General features: G+C 56.6%; 1 protein-coding gene across 7 annotated transcripts; it reads left to right on the plus strand.

The window, feature by feature from the left end:
- The first annotated feature begins 2,091 nt into the window (after positions 1–2,091).
- On the plus strand, positions 2,092–16,588 carry CYB561 (cytochrome b561). 7 transcript variants are annotated; one of them, XM_019028252.4, is made up of 6 exons: positions 2,139–2,623; positions 11,350–11,564; positions 12,748–12,846; positions 13,109–13,212; positions 13,657–13,814; positions 14,306–16,588. In XM_019028252.4, the coding sequence occupies exons 2-6, from the start codon at positions 11,363–11,365 to the stop codon at positions 14,496–14,498; spliced, it is 756 nt and encodes a 251-aa protein (XP_018883797.1). In that variant the 5' UTR covers positions 2,139–2,623; positions 11,350–11,362; the 3' UTR covers positions 14,499–16,588. The 7 variants fall into 7 exon arrangements, with proteins under 7 accessions (XP_055242867.2, XP_018883797.1, XP_055242868.1 ...); XM_055386893.2 differs by having other exon boundaries at positions 2,440–2,632; positions 11,426–11,564; XM_055386894.2 differs by having other exon boundaries at positions 2,441–2,623; positions 11,426–11,564.
- Positions 16,589–19,641: the final 3,053 nt, after the last annotated feature.

Genomic DNA, 19,641 nt, shown 5'->3' on the forward strand with positions numbered 1-19,641 from the left:
ATGCTTTCTGTCAGAGACCAGGGGGCACTCTAGGCCTGGCTTCCCAGCACGTGGAATCTAGGAGCACTCCTACCTCCTAATCCCTGCCCCAGCTGCCCTCTGGATGGTCAGGGAAGGCCTGAGGAGGTGATGTTTGAGCTGAGATTTGAGAGAATGTGACCAGAGATGATCCAGGAAAGAACATTCCGTGGAGAGGTGGGAGTGAACTTGGTGCATCTGAGAACAGAAAGGCTAGCATGGTTCCGCGATGTGGGAAGGGAGTGGAAACATGGAAACACAGTCAGCATTTCCTTTTTTTTTTTTTTTTGAGACGGAGTTTTGCTCTTGTTGTCCAGGCTGGAGTGTAATGGTGCGGTCTTGGCTCACCACAACCTCTGCCTCCTGGGTTCAAGTGATTCTCTTGCCTCAGCCTCCGGAGTAGCTGGGATTACAGGCATGTGCCATCACGCCCGGCTAATTTTGTATTTTTAGTAGAGATGCGGTTTCTCCACGTTGGTCAGGCTGGTCTCTAGCTCCCGATCTCAGGTGATCCGCCCGCCTCGGCCTCCCAAAGTGCTGGGATTACAGGCGTTAGCACAACTCAGGAGGCCCTGGAACTCATCTTGTGCCACTCAAGAAAGGGCAGGAGGGGTCCTCTCCTTTCCCACCTTTCCCAAGCTGAAGGACTGCACACTTCTCAGGCTTCCAAGGCAGGAGCTTCGGCAGCAGGAACAGGGTTGCAAGGTAGTTAGTCTGGGTGTCTGTCGTCCTGGGTTGGGGCATCTGGGAGCTGGGGCAAGGCCTCTGGGCCCTAGTGCCAGAGAGCAGTTTGGTGGCATTGCCTGTTCTTTAAAATGGGTTAGGTGTATCCATGAGCCCCCCCATGCAGCGGGTGTGCAGGCCTCTCCCTCAGTCAGAACACCCTCACCCACCCCTCCCCACCTGAAGCAGGCCCTTGAGAACACTGCTGGCAGGGAGGCGGCTGCTCTTCCTCCTAAGGGAAAAGCCTGCAGCCCCGTGCTGCTGGGCCGTGGGGTGAGGGGGAAGCCAAAGGGCCCCTATCACCCCTCAGCAGGAGTCTCTCCTGGCTTTGGAAGGGGCTGAAGGCCCGGGGCTCTCAGGAGGGAACTCAGCCCTGCTCAGCCGGTCAGGACTCCTCCTCCACGTCCAAATCCACAGACCAAACAAAGGACATGGCTCAGTTCCACCTTCAATCCACAGGGATTCTGCCTGTTAGCACGCTAAGGAAACTGTTTCTTACTTTAAATTATCCATTAATTTCCTCCAACTGAAAGATACTCTAAAAATTTTCTGTTGTTGGAGGGTTTAAGCTTGGTCCCTCTGAGGGGGTGGGCCCTGCTGTGTCGGCCAGTTGTGTCTGCTCGTGGAAGGTGTGCCATGTGCCACCGTGTGCCATGTGCAGCTGACATGCCTGTGCGTCTCGCCTGGCGCTGGAGACTGCTCTCTGTGTACTAAGCGAGTACTGGATCCCCAGGGCCTATCTTGCCCACTGCCTGTGGGAAGCCCACAGTCTACACAAAGCGCATTCAAGTAAGCAGGTCTCCCTGCCCCCCCCGGCCTCCCAGAACCTCGGTGCCTGGAGGGCAGGTGGGGGAGGGCGTTCCTGAATGGAGGCCGGTTTCCCTCTGCGGGGAGGAAACCCCATTTCCCTCCTACCCCTAGGCGCTTGCTACATCTGGCCCGGCATCAGACAGGAAAGAACCCTTTCTTCCCAGCTTGTAGGAAGTCTGAGCTGGGCCCCTTATCTACCCACAGCACTTCCTGGACCGGGGGCCTGGACCGGGCTCCGAAGGGGCTGGCTCCCGGTCTTGGTCTTGGCCTCGGCGCCCTCCTTTCTCTGCGCTTTGGGCAGGGGAAGCTGCGGACGGCGAGCTCTCGGCTTTCGTGAGAGCCTGGTGGAATCGGTGTTCCCCGAAGGCTACTCTGCGGGGGCGGGGGCTAGTCCGGGCCTTCCCGGCAGTATCGTCTCCCCCGTGGGGGCTGGGGAGGTGCCCCCAGGGCTCCCGGAGCGGCGGCGTGGCCAAGGCCCGAACCGGGTCTGACATCTAGTGGCCTCCTGGGCCCGGGCGGGGCGAGGGCGGGGCAGGGAAGAAGGTGGAGGGCAGAATGGGAGGCGTGGAGCGAGAAAATCAGGAAGCGCGGGACCAAGCCGGGGAAGGGCGGCGGGTCTCGCCCCTGGCACCCGCTCTCCTCGGGGCCCGTCCCGTCCCCCAGGCCTGGCCGACCCCAGGTCCTTCCGTGCGCAGTCGGGGCTCGCACGGGCGAATCCCGCGGCCCTCGAGGCAGGCCCGGGGGAGCTCCCGGCCCTCCACCCCCGCAGGCCGCAGACCCCACGCACCCCCGATCATGGGGGCCCCGGAGGGGGGTCGCGAGGCCGGGCTCACGATGGCCGCGGTTCGCCCACGTGCGGGCCCGGAGCTGGCAGGGCCCGGTCCCGAGCGTGGCCGCAACCGCGGGGACCTGGCACGTGCGGGGCAGCCCCGGCGGCCGCGTGCGCCACTTCCGGTCTCGGAGACACCGCCCAGCCAGCCGCCCGGTTGCCATGGCGACGCCGTCGCGCCACGGCCCGCGGAACCGGCCGAGCGACCCGGGCGCGGCGCGGGGAGGCAGGCGGGACGCTCGGGTAAGCAAGGTAGGAGGCCGGGCTGGGCGTGGGAGCGGAGCGCGCAGGGGTGCGGGGCGGGGGCGGCCCAGGTGAGCCCTGACTGCGCAGGGAGGGACAGCGCGGGGCTCCCGAGTAGCAGCCAGCCTCGCACCTGCCCCCTGCGGCCGCGCACCGGACTGCGGCGCCGACCCGCACCCTGGGCCCGAGGGCTGCAGGGCTCGCCCGCCCTCTCGGAGCCGCAGCCTCTCCCGGTCCAGGCGGCCCCTGCCCTGGCCTGCCCGGGTGCCGGGTCTCTGCTGAAGTTAGAACCGAGACCCCCGCTTGCTGGTGACCCCGTGTTTGGATCTTTGCTCCTGCGCCGCGTTCTAGAGCAAGGTAGGGTGCAAATGGACCAACCAGCCTTTGCCACGGCTGCCCTCTTGAAATCTGAAACCGGAGCCACCGCCTCTTGCCCCGAGCAGGGCCCGGGCTGCAACGTGGAGCCGCAGGTCCCCGCCTGTGTCTCCCGACGCCCCCAGCTTCTGAGCGCGAGGGTGGGAGTTTCCCGAGTGGGAAAGCCCCACGGCTTCAGTGGCCTCGGTGGCCCTGTGGTGGGTCAGGCCGGTGCCAACTGCGCTGAGGGCGGAGCTGCCGCCACCTTGACACCTGGGAGATGGCAGGGACACCCTCCCTCCCTCCCTCCCTGCCCTGTCCCCGACTGTATCACGGAGCGAGTATCATCCGTGTGGATCTAGGGTCCCCTTCCCAGACTCTCCTTTCTGGTCGTCCTCCTCTCATTCATTCCACCTTGGCAGCCTTTGTGGATTTTCTGACTCCGTAAATGAAGTTACATCTAGGGCGCCTAGATTCTGCCCCTTTGTTTTAATAGCTAATGAAAAAAAAAAAAAAAAAAAAAAAAGCTTTGCCACCTCCTCTAGGTGCCTGGATTTCTCCCGGCGAAATTTGATGGAGGCAGGAAAATACGAGGCGGCGGTAGCCCCACCTCCTTGCATGAGGAGCCTCCTAGAGCTGGAGGTGGAACCACCCTGCTTGTCCCACTCCTTTTCTTTCTTGCTTTATTGCTTTCTTGCTTTCCTTGCTTTCCTTCCTTCTTTTTTTTTGAGATGGAGTCTTGCTCTGTTGCCAGGAGGCTGGAGTGCAGAGGGCAATATCAGCTCACTGCAACCTCCATCTTCGGGTTCAAGCGATTCTCCTGTTCCAGCCTTCCTAGTAGCTGGGATTACAGGTGTGCGCCACAACACTCAGCTAATTTTTGCATTTTTAGGAGAGACGGGGTTTCACCATGTTGGCCAGGCTGGTCTCGAACTCCTAACCTCAAGTGATCTGCCCGCCTTGGCATCCCAAAGTGCTAGGATTACAGACGTGAGCCACCGCGCCCAGCCTTGCCCTACTACTTTTCTGCCCTCACCACTTTTCCTTGGCAGGCAGAGCTTGGGCTCCTGCTAATACCGGGATGGTTCAGTGGCATTAGATGGCATTGGTGGAGGGGAATGAGAAATTAAGCCCCTCTGAAAGTGTAGCTTCACTGGGAAAAAGCACTCTACTGTCTGAACAATTCATAAATGAATTTTGGGAATATACAATGTCACAGATTAAAAGCAGACCATCCTGTGTTCTTCCAGCCCCAGGAGCTTCTGCTTGGTGTGCGGGGGCTAATGGTGGACGGCAAGGGAGTGTAGATTTATTAGAGACAGCTGCCATCTGGCTCTCTGTGGCCCCAAACCTCATGTGTCAGCAGTGTGACTCTTTCTAAGGTGCTCTTAGGACCAGATTTCGTTTTTGTAAGATTGCTCTTTGATGGAATGCCTACTTTGTGGCAGGCACTGTGCTGGGCGCTGGCACACCTTTATCCACTTACTATTTCTGTGTTCAATAAGGTAGATCCAGATATCCTCCACTTTATAGATTAGGAAGCAGGCTTGGAGAAGGGACTTGGCTTGTCCAGGAGCTGATGGTTATAAATAATGAGTCTGTTTTGAAATCACATCTCTCTAACCTGGGCTGCGCTGGGCCTTTCATGGGCCGTTGGCCCTCTGGCCTTCATGGGCCCCTTCTTCCATAAAAAAAAAAAATAACAATTGGCCCGGCGCAGTGGTGAAAGCGCGTCTCTACAAAAGATACAAAAAATTAGCCAGGCATCGTGGCACACACCTGTAATCCCAGACTCGGGGAGTCTGAGGCAGGAGAATCGCTTGGACCCAGAAGGCGGAGGTTGCGGTGACCCAAGATCTTGCCATTGCACTCCAGCCTCAAATAAAAAAAAAATTAATAAAAATTATATTTTACAACTGCATTGGTATAAAGACAAGTATAGTCCAGACTGGATTACAATTAATTTTAAAAACAAAACATTTTAGGGCTGGCTCATGTCTGTCTGTAATCCCAGAGCTTTGGGAGGCTGGGGCAGGAGGACTGCTTGAGACCAGTAGTTTGAGACTAGCCCGCGCAACATAGTGAGACCCTATCTCTCCAAAAAAAAGAAAAAATTAACTGGGCATTTCAGCATAGCTGTAGTTCCAGCTACTTGAGAGGCTGAGGTGGGAGGATCCCTCGAGCCCAGGAGTTCGAGGCTGCTGTGAGCTATGATCATGCCATCGTATTCCAGCCTGGGTGACAGAGGTAGACACTGTTAACAAAAAAAAAAAAAAAAAAAAAAAAAAATTAATTAAAATAAGTTTTAAAAAATTGCAACATTTTCCTCAACCCTAAATGTTCATTTTTTTCTTCTGATTTTCATGGAAATGGAAACATTTTGGTTTGTAAGCATTGGGAGCCCTCTGTCTTGTGGGAGAAAGGAGCTCAGTGTTTGACTTCAGGCTCTGCTGCTTCCTGGGTACCTAGTTCCTTGGTACCTGGTCCAAGCAGCCTGGATACTCCGGGTCCCTGGGCTGCCTGGGCCAGGACAGCCGCCCTAGGAGAAATGGAAATGCAGCCCCTGCGGCTTGTTCACCCTCCTGTAATGCCTTCTCTCTTATCCTTTGGTCAGGGCCTGGTGTCTCTGCATGCACCAGGGCTTAGTGCCATGCTGGTACCAGTGTGGGGAGGATGCAGGAGGACTGGCATGGGATGGGGAGCACTGCCTGGGAAGCCCCTTCTTCCTGGGGCTACTGGGGTGCTAAGAAAGTACCCTAGTAGCTCACACCACACTTTGCTTTCTCCTTCATCACATGCTAGGATGCTCTAGGGCAGTTGAGCTGTTTTCCCCTTCACCCATCAAGAAGAGATATCGGCCTTTCCGCAGTCACAATCTTTCCTAACTCAATTCGAACTCTGCTGTTGATAAGGAGGGCTGTAGCCAGCCCAGGCTGCCCGCTTCCCAGCCTCCCCTGCTCCGCCTTCCGCCCCCGAGGCTGTGCACCATGTGCAGTGTCTGGTCCCCAATAATGAGATTAGTCTTGGTTGCCTTTTAATAAAACGCAGTGGGCATGGGGAGGGACAGCAATGCTCGGCTCAGTGAAGATCTGTGGGTCATGCTGTCCCTAATGCGCTGATTGCATTAAGTGGAGTCTGGCTGCAGGTGGGGTGAGTGGGTGGGGACGAGGGTGACTCTCACAGCTCTAAGCTCCAGAAATTGCCAGAGATCTGTCACCCTCATCCTGAGCTGTCACAGAGGAAGGCAAGTGACTGTGTGAGGGGCTACGTGAGCTCCCTCTGGTTGCAAGGTTCTGGTCTGCAGGGCAGTGGAGCCCTTGGGGGTGGGGAGTGGCAGCTTCCAGGCCTTGAAGCTGCTGCCCACAGTTCTGCTCTGAGAACACAGAGGGCCCAAGAACAGCCGGTGTCCCAGGGCCACCCAGTGAGGAGGGAAGGGCGAGAGAGTATTCTCACTGTCAAGACTGTGAAATGAGGGCCACGATTCAAAGCCTTGCTTCCTAGGGAGAAATCTCACCCAATGTCCAGGTTTGCAAATGCAGCAGACACATTTGTGGGTGGGTCAGATTCTGTCCAGAGATATCAGAATGTCTATCCCTGTACACCCCCACCTCTGGCATGGGACACAGCCCTTCCCTGCACACAAATGGGTTATCAATTATGTCCACTGAATGGCCTCACGAGAGCCCTGTTGCGGAAGGGATCTTCCACTTATCTCCTGTAAAGCACAGAGCCACGCTCAGAACCTATGGACTGCGGTCACTTGCAGGCCAGCCATGGGCTTTCCTTTCATCCTCACCCTTAGATTTTGAAGCCTCGCCTTTGAATCAATCAGAAGCAGGCCGCTGTCATTCCAGAGGCCGCTGTTCATCTCTGGCTTCCTCCCAGATGCCCAGGTGCCCCGGTGCCTGGGCTGCCTAGGCCAGGGCACCCGCCTTAGGAGCAAATGGAAATGCATCTTCCTCGGCTCGTTTGCCCTCCTGTAACCCCTTCCCTCTTGCCTTCGGTCAGGGCCTGCTGTCTTGCACGCACCGGTGCTTAGTGCCATGGTGGAACCGAGGCGGGGAGGACGCAGGAGGACTGGCACAGGAGGGGGGGCACTGCCCGGGAGCTTCCCCTGCGTCAAAGCAGCTTCCTCAGTGAGCTCCAACACAGACCCTTGCTGGCCTCAGTCTCTGGAAAGACTGACAGCACCACCCTAGTTCCTGGGCCTTGGAAAGGCCAAAGCCACGAGCAGGCAGCCACTGTTCGGCAGGAGAGCTAGAGATGCTATTGCCCACAGACATCAAAGCAGGGGTGCCGTCTTCCGTGTGCATGCTGGGACGGGTCTTGGAGGCCCAGATTAGCTCCTGGCTTGAACTTGTACCACCCTTACCTGAAAATTGCGTCTGTACCAAAGCTCATCTGCACGCCCCTTTAGGGCATGGACCAGGCCCCCTCTGTGTGGCCCTAGCACCTGGCCAAGTGCAGGTGGCTGCGGGTCGAGTTGAGCTGCTATTTGCTGATGGGAATTTGGGGGCGTGTCGCTTGTCCTCTTTGAGCCTCCATTTCCTGGCCTGTCAAATTGGGGCAATGCTCGTGTTATCCACACAGTGTCATTTAAGGGTGACATGAGAGATGGCATGAAGTGCCCAGCACAGGGCAGGTGCTCACAGGCTGTTGGGTCCCCACCCTACTGACACACCAAGCACACGTCTGCCCTGCCATGGTGGGGAGCAAACAGTGTTATGGTTCCGACTCCCCGGGAGGCCAGGCCGGGCATTTCACTGTAGGATGTTGAAGCCGCAGGCAGTCGTCGCTGCGAGAAGAGAGCCTGGCTCTGATGTCCACTGTCTTCCAGGGAGCCTGGTGGGAAGGAAGGAGTGGGCAGCGGCCCCTCACTCTGCAGGCCTCTCCTGCCCTTTGTACTCCACGAGGTGTGAGGAAGTTGCCGGGTCACCCAGCAGAGGGAGGGGTGATGTCCCCTCTGTTCTTCCTAATTTGTAGCTAATCAGATTCTGCCTGCAGCCAGGCTCTCTGGGGATGAATCTAATAAAGGAGGCGGCGACCTGGAGAGGAGGACAGACGACAAGTGACCGGGGGGGACAGCACTTCTTTCAGTACATTTTCCTGTTAGACTCGGGGTATTAGAGACCCAAAGATACCCAAGAAGGAGTGAGAGCGTCCCTGCCTTCGAGGAGCAGACAGGGCACCGCGAGGGTAAGGAGGCTCCGGGAGAGCCTGGGGACAGAGTGATCTGCGCACCGCGGTGCCTGAGGAGTGGAGGCAGGGGTGTGGGCCCGCAGCAGGGAGCCAGGCTGGGCCATGTCCTTGGATTCTGTGAGCCCAGGCGTCTCCTCTAGAGGGCCTAGCAGGAACAGTGGGGGCTGCAGATGGAAACGGGCAGGATCATGCCATGCAGTTGGCATTTCATTGGCACTTGGGGGCACTTGCGCAGGGGACAGCATGACGTTGGGAGCTGGCTTTGTCCCTGGCATGTCTGTCACGTTGAAGAGGGAGAAGCTGCAGGCCCTGACTCGGGTGGGGCAGTGAGGATGCTCAGGAGGGAAGTGAGGGGAGGGGTCCCAGCATGCGGCGGCCTGGACAGCCTTCTGTGGAGGAGCTGAGGTGTCACCTGGGCCCGGAAGAAGGGCAGCCCCGCTAGCTAGTGGGGAGGGCATGAGAGAACTTGGTGACGACGGGAGAGAAGGTGACTTGGGACAAGCTGGGTTTGAAGCGTCTGTGGGATGTCCAGGTAGAGATGAGTAGTGAACTGTCAGAAATGGGGCTTGAATTTGGGGTGGCGGGGACAGAACTGATACCCGTGTAGGTGACAGATAAGGACAGAGGCAGGAGTTCCAAAAATAGGATTTATTGTTGGCTGGGGCTTCTGGAATCCCGTATTCCCGTCCACCCTGCGAATGTGGATTGGAGCTATGTTTCTGGGAGATGATTTGATGGAATGTGTCAGAAGTCTAAAACAGAACCTAGCCCTTGTTTCAGGATTACCTGCAGAGAAGTTTGCAGATGACCACATCCTGTTGTTTATTTGGTGGAAAACTGAAATCGAAAGCTAGCTAAATGCTGAACAATGGGAACTAGTTGGCTAAAAAATGGCCGTGCAATGCAAGAGTGTGAGGTTACGAAAATGATGATGTGGGCGCGTATCCATTGACACAAACATCCATGTGTGCTACGCCCTCAGTTAAAAAGCAGGTTAGAAAATGGAATAAATGATCCTGCTTCTATAAAAGCAGGCATATGTGTTTTAGGAAGAAGGTGTGTGAGGATATAGATCAAATTCTGATGGCCTGTCATTTTACCTTTTTTGCTGATCCATATTCTACTGCAGTGCGTGTGGATTATTAGCACACACACACCCTTTTTTTTTTAATTAAAAAAAATTTTTTTTTGAGACAGAGTCTCATTCTGTCACCCAGGCTGGAATGCAGTGGTGCGATCTTGGCCCACTGCAAACTCTGCCTCCTGAGCTCAAGGGATTCTAGTGCCTCAGCCTCCCAAGTAGCTGGGATTACAGGTGTGAGCCACCATGCCCGGCTAATTTTTATATTTTTAGTAGAGATAGGGTTTCACCATGTTGTGGCTGGTCTTGAACTCCTGGCCTCAGGTGATCCACTCGCCTTGGCCTCCCCAGGTGCTGGGATTATAGGTGTGAGCCATCGCACCCGGCCCACACACACACCCCCCCTTTAATGGTGGAGTTGCCAACAGTTGTCGGATGTGGCAGAGAGAACTGGGCAGCAGAGAAGGAGCCCATCACTGGGAGGGACTGAAAACCAGCTCCTGGGCACTGCAGGGCAGAGCGTGTGCCGGGTGTGAAGGGGGTCAGTGCCCCTGTGCTGGCCACTGTCCTCCTAGTTCTGATACAGTTGCTGCCAGGAGAGGCTGGGCCGTGGCGAGGGGCCAGTGGGGAACCGGGGCGGGATGGGGGCCAGCAGCAGTGCTCTGGGGTCTGCTTGTGGTGGCCATGGTGGTGGCAGTTGCAGTGGCAACTGTGGGCCATGGCAGCACTTTTCCGTGGCGCACAGGCCGCTGCCGGGTGAGGGGAGAGAGCCCCGCTTGTTCTCCTCCTGCCGCCTCTCCTCCCATCCCCAGCTGCTGGGTGCTCTCCGGCCGGCATGAAGCTGTGCAGGCACTGGGCACTCCCTTGGGCTCTTAGCGGGGCCTTCTCATTGCTGCTTCGCTAGGAACCACCCGCTCTCCTTTCCTCCTGGAGGGCCACGTGGGGCCGAGCACCTGGGACAGCCGTGCTGAGCTCTACCCGGCCCCTTCGCAGGCCTCGTTTCTGGGGGCCTTCAGTTTTGGAAACCTCCCTGAGGGCCCCTCTAGAGTGCGGGTCCGCCCCGCCCCGGGTGTGAAGGGGAAGTGCCCTGTCCCTGTGTGCTGACAGGTCCCTGTGTGCAGCATGGTCGGGGCACTTCTACTCTGCAGGCGCGGCCGGGCGGGGAGCGGGGCGGGGGGCGTGGGGGGAGCGGGGCTGGTTCTCCTGGGTGTGGGGTGGGGAGGCCTCCTCATCGCCAGCATGGAGTTAAAAACCAGGATGGGGGAGGGAGACTTCCCATTTCTCCCGAGATGTACTTCATGATGCGTCTGGAGAAAAGGTGTGACCAGCCCCTTCCTTCCCGTCAAGGAGCGCGCTTGCCTGTGTAACTCACCTGTAAAGCCCACCCAGGGAAGGCCAGGGCCTCATGAAACAGAAGACAAAGCCAGGCACTGGGCCCTTGCGCTCACTAGAATTTGGGATATCTTTCCTTGCACCCTCATCGCATATGGAACTCCTGGCGTCGTGTCCCAGGTCACGCCTGTCCCTGTGGGGAGGCTGGGCCCCTCCCCCCAGCCACTCCCGAGACTTGAGACCTCTGCCCCAGGACGATGGGTGGGAAGGGGCTTGCGGGTAGGAGAGCGAGCGCTGCTTCCAGCGGGAGCCTCGGGGGAGGGTGGCGGGGCCGCCGTGGGGGGGAGCCGCGCCGCATCTCAGGCGCAGTCTCTAGGGGCTGTGCGCATCCGTGGGGGGGACATGTGCATCTCAGGGGGGCTGCTCGCATCTGGGGGTGCTGTGTGCATCTCGGGGGGGCTGTGCCCATCTAGCGGGGTGGCTGTGCGCATCTGGAGGGGGCTGTGCGCAACCCGGGGGGGTGTTGCGCGCATCTAGCAGGGGCGGCTGTGTGCATTTCGGGGGGGCTGTGCGTATCTGGGGGGACCGTGCTTATCTCCGGGGGCGGCTGTGCGCATCTTGAGGGGTGTGTACATCTCGGGGGGCCTGTGCGCATCTTGGGGGGCTGTGTGCATCTGCGGGGGCTGTGTGCATCTCAGGGGCTCTGTGCGCATCTCGGGGTGCTGTGCGCTGCTCCTCTGAGCTCTGCTCTTTCTTGCAGCGTTTGCCTCAGCATGGAGGGCGGGGCCGCGGCAACCACCCCCGCAGCACTGCCTTACTACGTGGCCTTCTCCCAGCTGCTGGGCCTGACCTTGGTGGCCATGACTGGCGCGTGGCTCGGGCTGTACCGAGGCGGCATTGCCTGGGAGAGCGACCTGCAGTTCAACGCGCACCCCCTCTGCATGGTCATAGGCCTGATCTTCCTGCAGGGAAATGGTGAGTCCCATGGGCCGCTCCTCTTTTCCCGGGCTTGTGGGAGTCCCCGAGAGGCAGTTTGCAGGGGTCTTGTCACCCCTGCGGTCTCTTCTGGTTGGACAAATCTAAGATTCGAGAAAAGACAGAGACGGAAGCTGGTTCAGAGCCTGGGGAGATGGAATCCAAACCCAGGCTCTGAGGTTGGTGAGTGGCAGCTCCTCTCCAGCCTGGTCCAGCATTTTCACCTCGTTTCCACACACAGCATCCAAGGCGGGCACTTCTTGCAGCAGAGGGAAAGGAATGAGGCTCCGAGCCAGGCCCTGCTGCAGGGGTGGTTTGAATTGAGGGAAAAAAAGTAATCATATGTGAGAGTTTGTATGCGTGCGTGCGCATGTGTGTTGTTGCTCTTGGACTTGGCAGAGCTAGAGTGCCTCCCCCTGGGGCAGGAGCAAGGCAGTGCTTGGCCTCCACCTACCTCCAGGCCAGGGATCCAGGAAGCGGGATCTCCATCCGGTTGACCCGCTCTTCCTAGAGGTGGTCCTGGTGACAGTGCCACCCCTGAGCAGCAGAAAGCTAAGAGGCATTCCTCACGTGACCTGGCCTTGCCCACCTCTTCTGGACGCGGGAGATCAGGCTGGGATCACAAGGTTCTGCTTGGGAGCCAGGCGCCTGCTTGCTAGGAGTAGGACCATCTGCCCAGGCTTAGGTGGGGGCCTGTGTGAGGAGCCACGTGGCTAACAGGTGAACTCAGAGGCTGCTTGTTACCTCAGTGTGACCAACAGTGGACCTCAAACACAGCCTGGAATTTGCAGGACACCTGACAAGAAGGTGGGTGGAGTGGGGCGTCTGCTGGGCCGGGCAGCTCCTTTAGGTGGGGACGAGGGCAGAGGCGCTGCCTTCACTGCCTGTCCTGGTGGTGGGGACTGTGGGCCTCCGGCCCTGCCCTCTTTGTGCACAGCTGGGGGAGGTTGGAGGGTGGGGGAGGGGTGTTAAGGTGCACACAGCCCTAGGTGCCCTCAGAGAAGGCCAGGAGCTGGCCAGGGTCCCCAGGGAACCTGGCTTTCTCCTCCGGTTCCTGCAGCTAGGCTCATGTTACAAGCCGTCAGCTCACATTACCTCTCCACCAAGGTGCCTCCTTGCTGCTGGGGCAGGAGGCCTCATGCGCAGGCGGATGCACTCACGTTCCCTCTCTCACCTCCCACAGCCCTGCTGGTTTACCGTGTCTTCAGGAACGAAGCTAAACGCACCACCAAGGTCCTGCACGGGCTGCTGCACATCTTTGCGCTCGTCATCGCCCTGGTTGGTGAGTTCCCGGGCGCGGCCTTCCCCGCCACCTGCCTGCCTCTTCAGGTATGGCAAACAGCCGCTTCACCTGCTCTGTTCCCTCCCCAGAGCTGTGATGGGCCCGCCCCCACCCCAAACATCCCCTGCAGGGCCACTAGGTGCTGGCAGCCGTCGAGCTGGGACTAAAGCCCAGAAGTCCCGCTAGCTGGTTCCCTTGGGTCATCTTACACCTTCCTTTTCCACATCCAACCCTGTCCTCATATGACCTGTCTCTGGCCCAGGCTTGGTGGCGGTGTTCGACTACCACAGGAAGAAGGGCTACGCTGACCTGTACAGCCTACACAGCTGGTGCGGGATCCTTGTCTTTGTCCTGTACTTTGTGCAGGTGAGTCCTTCCAGCACCCCGGGCCTGGGGCCACCTACCAGGGAGGTGGGAGGGGGAGGGGAGCTGGGCTGAAATGTACCTCATGGAAGGGCCTGATTTCTGGGGTGCGTGCAGGTGAGAGAGCTGCCTTCCCAGGCCTGTGTGGGTGCAAAGCTAGGATTGGCGGCCAAGGGTGCCCAGCTCCCAGGCGCCCCATGGCTGACTCAGCACTTTTGGCCACAAGCCCAGCTTTCCGAGTGTGCCAAGGCCTCAAGCGTTGGGGGACCGGTCCCTTGTCCCTAAGCGCTTAGTGCTCCTCCCACCACTGTGCTGAGGAGGAAGGAAACCAGGCAGGGCTGAGGGGCTCACAGTCGCCATGTGGGCACGTGGGTGTGGGCCTCGCCGACCTCGGCTGCTGGGGTGTCCGGCCGCCCTGTCCCGGAACCGTCTCCTTTCAAATCCTAGTGGCTGGTGGGCTTCAGCTTCTTCCTGTTCCCCGGAGCTTCATTCTCCCTGCGGAGCCGCTACCGCCCACAGCACATCTTCTTTGGTGCTACCATCTTCCTCCTTTCCGTGGGCACCGCCCTGCTGGGCCTGAAGGAGGCACTGCTGTTCAACCTCGGGTGAGTGTCCTGGGTGGGAGAGGGCAGGGCCTGGGCCACCCTTGCACAGACCTCACCCTGCCTTCAGCTTCCCCAGCTGTGGCTTCCTGAGCCGCCTCTCATGGCGTCACAACTGGTGGCTGTAGTTATGCTTGCTAAGATTTGGGTGCGTGGGGCTTGGCTTTGGTTAGCTTTCTTAATTTTACCCTTTCAAAGAAACTTCTAGGCTATGGGCACTCTATTTATTCCCACCATGCAGCAGGATCTGCAGGACAACTGCTTAGAGCTAGAATATTGATCTAGATTTTTACATTACCCATCTCTTTCTGTCTGTGAGCCATAGCTGGAGATTGCTGGTTGGGGGTGGGGGGATGGTTTTTCTCTTCAGGCAGGGCAGGGAGGCAGGGGCTGGTGCTGGAATCCCCATGGCATCTTTAAGGCCCAGGATACAAAGGGCATTTGGCCTAATTGTGACCCCTTGGGCAGCTTCTCCCTTCCTCTCACCCCTGCAGGGGCAAGTATAGCGCGTTTGAGCCCGAGGGTGTCCTGGCCAACGTGCTGGGCCTGCTGCTGGCCTGCTTCGGTGGGGCGGTGCTCTACATCTTGACCCGGGCCGACTGGAAGCGGCCTTCCCAGGCGGAAGAGCAGGCCCTCTCCATGGACTTCAAGACGCTGACGGAGGGAGACAGCCCCGGCTCCCAGTGATGCGCCCGGCCAGCCCTAGGGGTGTCTTCTTGCCTGCCCCTGCTGAGGCGTCTTCAGGACTGCAGGCTCCGGAGAGTGACTCTGGCAGCAGGCGGGCGCGTGGGTGCAGCTGCATCTATTTGAGTGCTGCTTTCTGGGGTCAGGTCTCCGCCTCCTCTGCTTCTCCTTTCTCCACTGCTATAGACCAGTTCATTGTGTGTAGCTCCCGTGTCTCTGTTGCCCCCTTCAGTGCAGAAGGCTTTGGGTAGGACTTCGGGTGTTCAGTCCTGGTCGCAGAGCACAGATCTTTAAAGAAGCGAGAGAGGAGGCCCCACCCTCCCGGCAGCAGATGCCTGGGGCAAGGCCAGGGGAAACTGGGGGGGGCCTCAGGGACAGGCCTGGAAAGGCCATAATGGCTGCTGAATTCAAACAAGGAGTCCCTCCAGCCTGAATAACACGTGGCACAAATGGGCCTGGCCTTTGGCAGAGGAGCAAGTGATACGATGTGTAAAGTATGTTGGTGGTGAGAGCAAGGTTCCCCAGGAGAGGGGAGGGACTGGCCCCTGGGAAGCTCTGAGATGAGGCTGTGGCCCAGCTGTAGTCCTGACCTTCCTCTTCTTTAACCCTTTAGCCCTAGGACGGCTTTGGTGGGAGAGGGGATAGAAGCCCATGACTTCAGACAGACTTTCTCTTGGCAGATGCAGGCAGGCCTCCTCCCAGGCTGCTCCAGACATGGGGGTTGGGGATGGGGGGCACCTTGCAGCCCCTTCCTGCTGGGGCTCCCTCCTTGTAGCACCCCCCTTGCGGCTCAGCTCTGGTTTCCTCTCCCAGGCTCACCCAGGCTCTGCTCAGGCTGGGAGGGAGAGGGCACAAACCTTAGAATTTTTTAAATGAAAAACCGCTGCTGCTGGCTGTGGCTGGAGCCCCCTGGGGCTGCTGGAGCTGCTGCCTCTGTTCTGGAGGATGAGCCTTCTCCTTATCTGCTGCCCATCTTTCCAGGAAGTCAGGACGGAGTCAGAACTACAGTCATCCCCCGTGGTGTCTGCACATCACTCCAGCCCCATAAAGAGTGTCATGTTAGCTGAGTCACCATTTGGCTTCGGCCTGGAAATAGTGTGATTAGAACACTGATCGTGTGTGAGGCCAGGAGATCAAAAGACCATCCTGACTAACAAACAAACACAGTGAAACCCCGTCTCTACTAAAAATACAAAAAAATTAGCCACGCGTGGTGGCGGGCGCCTGTAGTCCCAGCTACTTGGGAGGCTGAGGCAGGAGAATGGTGTGAACCCGGGAGATGGCGCTTGCAGTGAGCTGAGATTGCACTCCAGCCTGGGCGACAGGCTCAAAAAAGAAAAAAAAAAGAACACTGATCATGTGCTTCTTGGATCTGGTGACTGTTCTCTCCCTGTTTTCCTTTCTTTTTGGGGGTTTGAGGAGCATGGCTTAGCTTGAGACAGACACAGACACAGTGTACTTCAGTGAAGGGCTTAATATACAATTTCCAAACCTGACGACTCTTCTTGTAATGGCTGCCCTTTTCCTACGTGAGGCCATCTTAGAGAAAGGGGCCAGTCTCCTCTAATGCTCAGATTTCCCATAGTTGGCTTTTGCTGTGGCTCCTGCCTCAGGCAGTGTCATTTCTGGGAGCAGATGGTTGTAGTCCAGGCCCCTCCCCAGCAGGGTCTGCCCAGGCTCCTTCGAGCCCCTTTCCCCGCCTCCTCTCAGCCTGTCCGGATGACAGTGTTCGCCTCCTGTTTAGACTGTACACTCTTCAGGGGTAGGGGTGCCGTCAGTTCTTCAATCAGCTGGCCCACACTTGTATAGTGAAATGTTTACATGTGGGAAAACTCCGCCTTAGACAAACTACCAAAGTACAATTGTGTCTCTCCCTAGCCGGAATGCTACAGAGAGAAATGGAACCTTAGATTTGCAACAAAAGTCTGTAAACTGGTCTGTTTGCCAAAGTGAACACTGGATGACTAAGGAGCTGAAGAAGGCCCCCAGAAACGGATTTGTGGTGGGTTATTTTATTTTGCCTGTGGCCAATCTTCTGTGAAATACAATGTGCTGTTGGTGCAACAGATGATTCAATAAATGTCTACAGCAGACCTCTCGGCTGTTATCTTCCTTTACTGTGGTAATAAAAGGAGCCGGAGCTTTTAGCAGCCAGACACATGACGTTAGCTCTAGGCCTGAGAGAAACTGAATATCCACAGGCTGGGCACAGAAGGTAAAGTGATTAGTGATATTGATCATGGCCTAGGGTCTGAAAAGGCCCAGCGGTTGTCCAGTCTCGACCCAGCAGAGGCAGTGTTTCCACATGGTTAGATAAGCCCTTTACTCTCAGCCTGAGAGGGTGGCCTGGATGGTGGAGCTGCAAGAACCTGATAAGAGCCTTGGCAAGGAAGGTCCCCTAGTGTTTAATGGACCCCCTTCCCCTTTGAAATCGGTCTTTTTGATCCTTTTAAGAAGAGGAGCAAAGCTTTTGGAATGAGCTGAGATTCCACTTTAGATCCACGTATGTGGCTCAGGCAGAAGGTGAGTTTTTGGCAAATTTGGGTGGGATCGTACTGTGCGCTTTGTGCCTTGTCACTTAAAGCAGTGGCCTCCAACCTTTTTGGCAGCAGGAACAGGTTTTGTGGAAGACAATTTTTCCACAGACCAGGGCTGGGGGTGGGGGATAGTTTTGGGATGATTCAAGCACATTACATTTATTATGCATTTTATATTATTACATTGTAATATATAATGAAATAATTATACAACTTACCATAATGTAGAATCAATGGGAGCCCTGAGCTTGTTTTCCTGCAACTAGACAGTCTCATCTGGGGGTGATGGGAGACAGTGACAGATCATCAGGCATTCGATTCTCCTAAGGAGCATGCAACCTAGATCCCTCGCATGCGCAGTTCATAATAGGGTCTGCACTCCTATGAGAATCTAATGCTGCAGCTGATCTGACAGGAGGCGGAGCTCAGGTGGTCACGCTCACCCGCTGCTGCTCACCTCCTACTGTGCAGCCAGGTTCTAACAGCCACAGACCCATACTGGTCTGTGGCCCTGGGGCTGGGGACTTCTGACTTATTTAAAGCAATTTAAAAACTCACCAGAGCTCACTATTTAAAGGGACCCAACAGCAAATCCTCTAATAAGGTAACAGGAGTCCCTGCTTCCCCGCATTGGTCTCAACTTTGTCTTCTGTATTGTAGCTGGTCTCTAACGTGTAGGAGCCAGAACGGAGAGGTCTTTCCTTAGGGCACCTGTAGAGTCCCTCCTGAATCAAGGCTTCCGTGTGGACCTTTATTCTTATTTTATTTTTTTGAGACAGAGTTTCGCTCTTGTTGCCCAGGCTGGAGTGCAATGGCGCAATCTCGGCTCACTGCAACCTCCGCCTCCCGGGTTCAAGCGATTCTCCTGCCTCAGCCTCCTGAGTAGCTGGGATTACAGGCACGCGCCACCACACCCAGCTAATTTTTGTATTTTTAGTACAGATGGGGTTTCTCCATGTTGGTCAGGCTGGTCTCGAACTCCCTACCTCAGGTGATCCACCCGCCTTGGCCTCCCAAAGTGCTGGATTACAGGTGTGAGCCACCACGCCCAGCTGAGTGTGGACCTTTATTTACTGAAAAGCATTCAAAGCACATGGCTTGATACATGTCACAAACTGGTTCCTCAGTCAGCATCTCATTTCTGTTTTTTTTTTTTTTTTTTGCACCAGCCTCTGAATCTTATGGGTCTCTGTGAATATTGAAGTGATCCCAGTCACCAAGGGATGATGCCTCCCTCTCCAGCCACTTCACCTCTTCCTCTACGAATCTCCGGCTGGATAATAGCAGGGACCTCATTTTCTTACTGGGGTCCCAAAGCGACTCCTCTTGACTGTGGCATAGAGTTATTTCTCCAAACAAGCACACGGCATTTCCCAAGCCATCCTCCCGGACCCAGCGCCTGCACTCCGTGGGGCGCCATTCGGGTTGCTTGCTCTTTTCAGACCATCCCTTCTGAGAGAGGAGGCAGCGTGGTGGAGGGAAGAGCTGTCAGTGCGGCTGATTCAGAGGCCTACCTGTGCCTCTGTGACCCTGAGCAACTTCAGCTCTCAGGATCTGCTTCTGCATTTGTTTTGGAGACAGCAGTGTCGTCTGTCGAGGTGTGAGGAATACATTAGGGAACACATGTGAAGTCCCTATCACAGTGTCTGGGACACAATGGACCTCCCAAGAGGATGGCCTGTTAGAATGGACTCTGAGCACCTTCTCTTCTATGCGGGCCCTCTCTTTATCACAGGGCCTTCCAGACATGATACCTGTTATCAGTGCCCTATCTTATTCCTGAGAATGGAATAACTCAGCTGCCAAGACTCCAAGCTCCTCCAACTCGTTTTTAAAGCTGAAAGAGGGTGACTCCATTCCCCGCTGGTTCGCCTACCCATTCCCAGCCGACCGCAGGGGAGTTTGGCCACCATGTGCACGTGCGTACTGTGTCTGCCTGCAGTTACCAAAAGGTACCCATGAGCAGATATCCAGGGGAAGAAAGTCTTAGTGCTTTGGAGGATCTACACAGACTGCTGCTGAGTTTGCTGTTTGCTTCTACTCTGAGTAGCTTTTTATTAAGGTTGAGGGTAAATTCTTTTTAAGAAGTATTAATAGTTTTTTTTAAATGAATCACTCCTTTTCCTTTCCTCCAATGTCCCAGGACTTCTTAAAAAGCTGGGGGTTTGGCCAGGTGTGGTGGCTCATGCCTGTAATCCCAGCACTTTGAGAGGCCAAGGCGGGAGGACAGCTTGAGGCCAGGAGTTCGAGACCAGCCTGGGCAACATAACAAGACTCCATCTCTGCAAAACAAAACAAAAGTTAGCAGGGCGTGGTGGCATGCACTGTGGTCCCAGGTACTTGGGAGGCTGAGGTGGGTGGGTCACTTGAGCTCAGGAGGTCGAGGCTGCAGTGAGCTATGATCACACCACTGCACTCCAGCCTGGGTGACAGAGTGAGACTCCATCTAAAAACAAAACAAAACATCTAGGTCGGGCACAGTGGCTTATGCCTGTAATTCCAGCACTTTGGGAGGCTGAGGTAGGTGGATCACTTGAGGTCAGGAGTTTGAGACCAGCCTTGGCAACATGGCGAAACCCTGTCTCTACTAAAAATACAAAAATTAGCTG

Source organism: Gorilla gorilla, chromosome 4 (genome assembly GCF_029281585.2).
Source record: "Gorilla gorilla gorilla isolate KB3781 chromosome 4, NHGRI_mGorGor1-v2.1_pri, whole genome shotgun sequence".
Taxonomy (NCBI): Eukaryota; Metazoa; Chordata; class Mammalia; order Primates; family Hominidae; genus Gorilla; species Gorilla gorilla.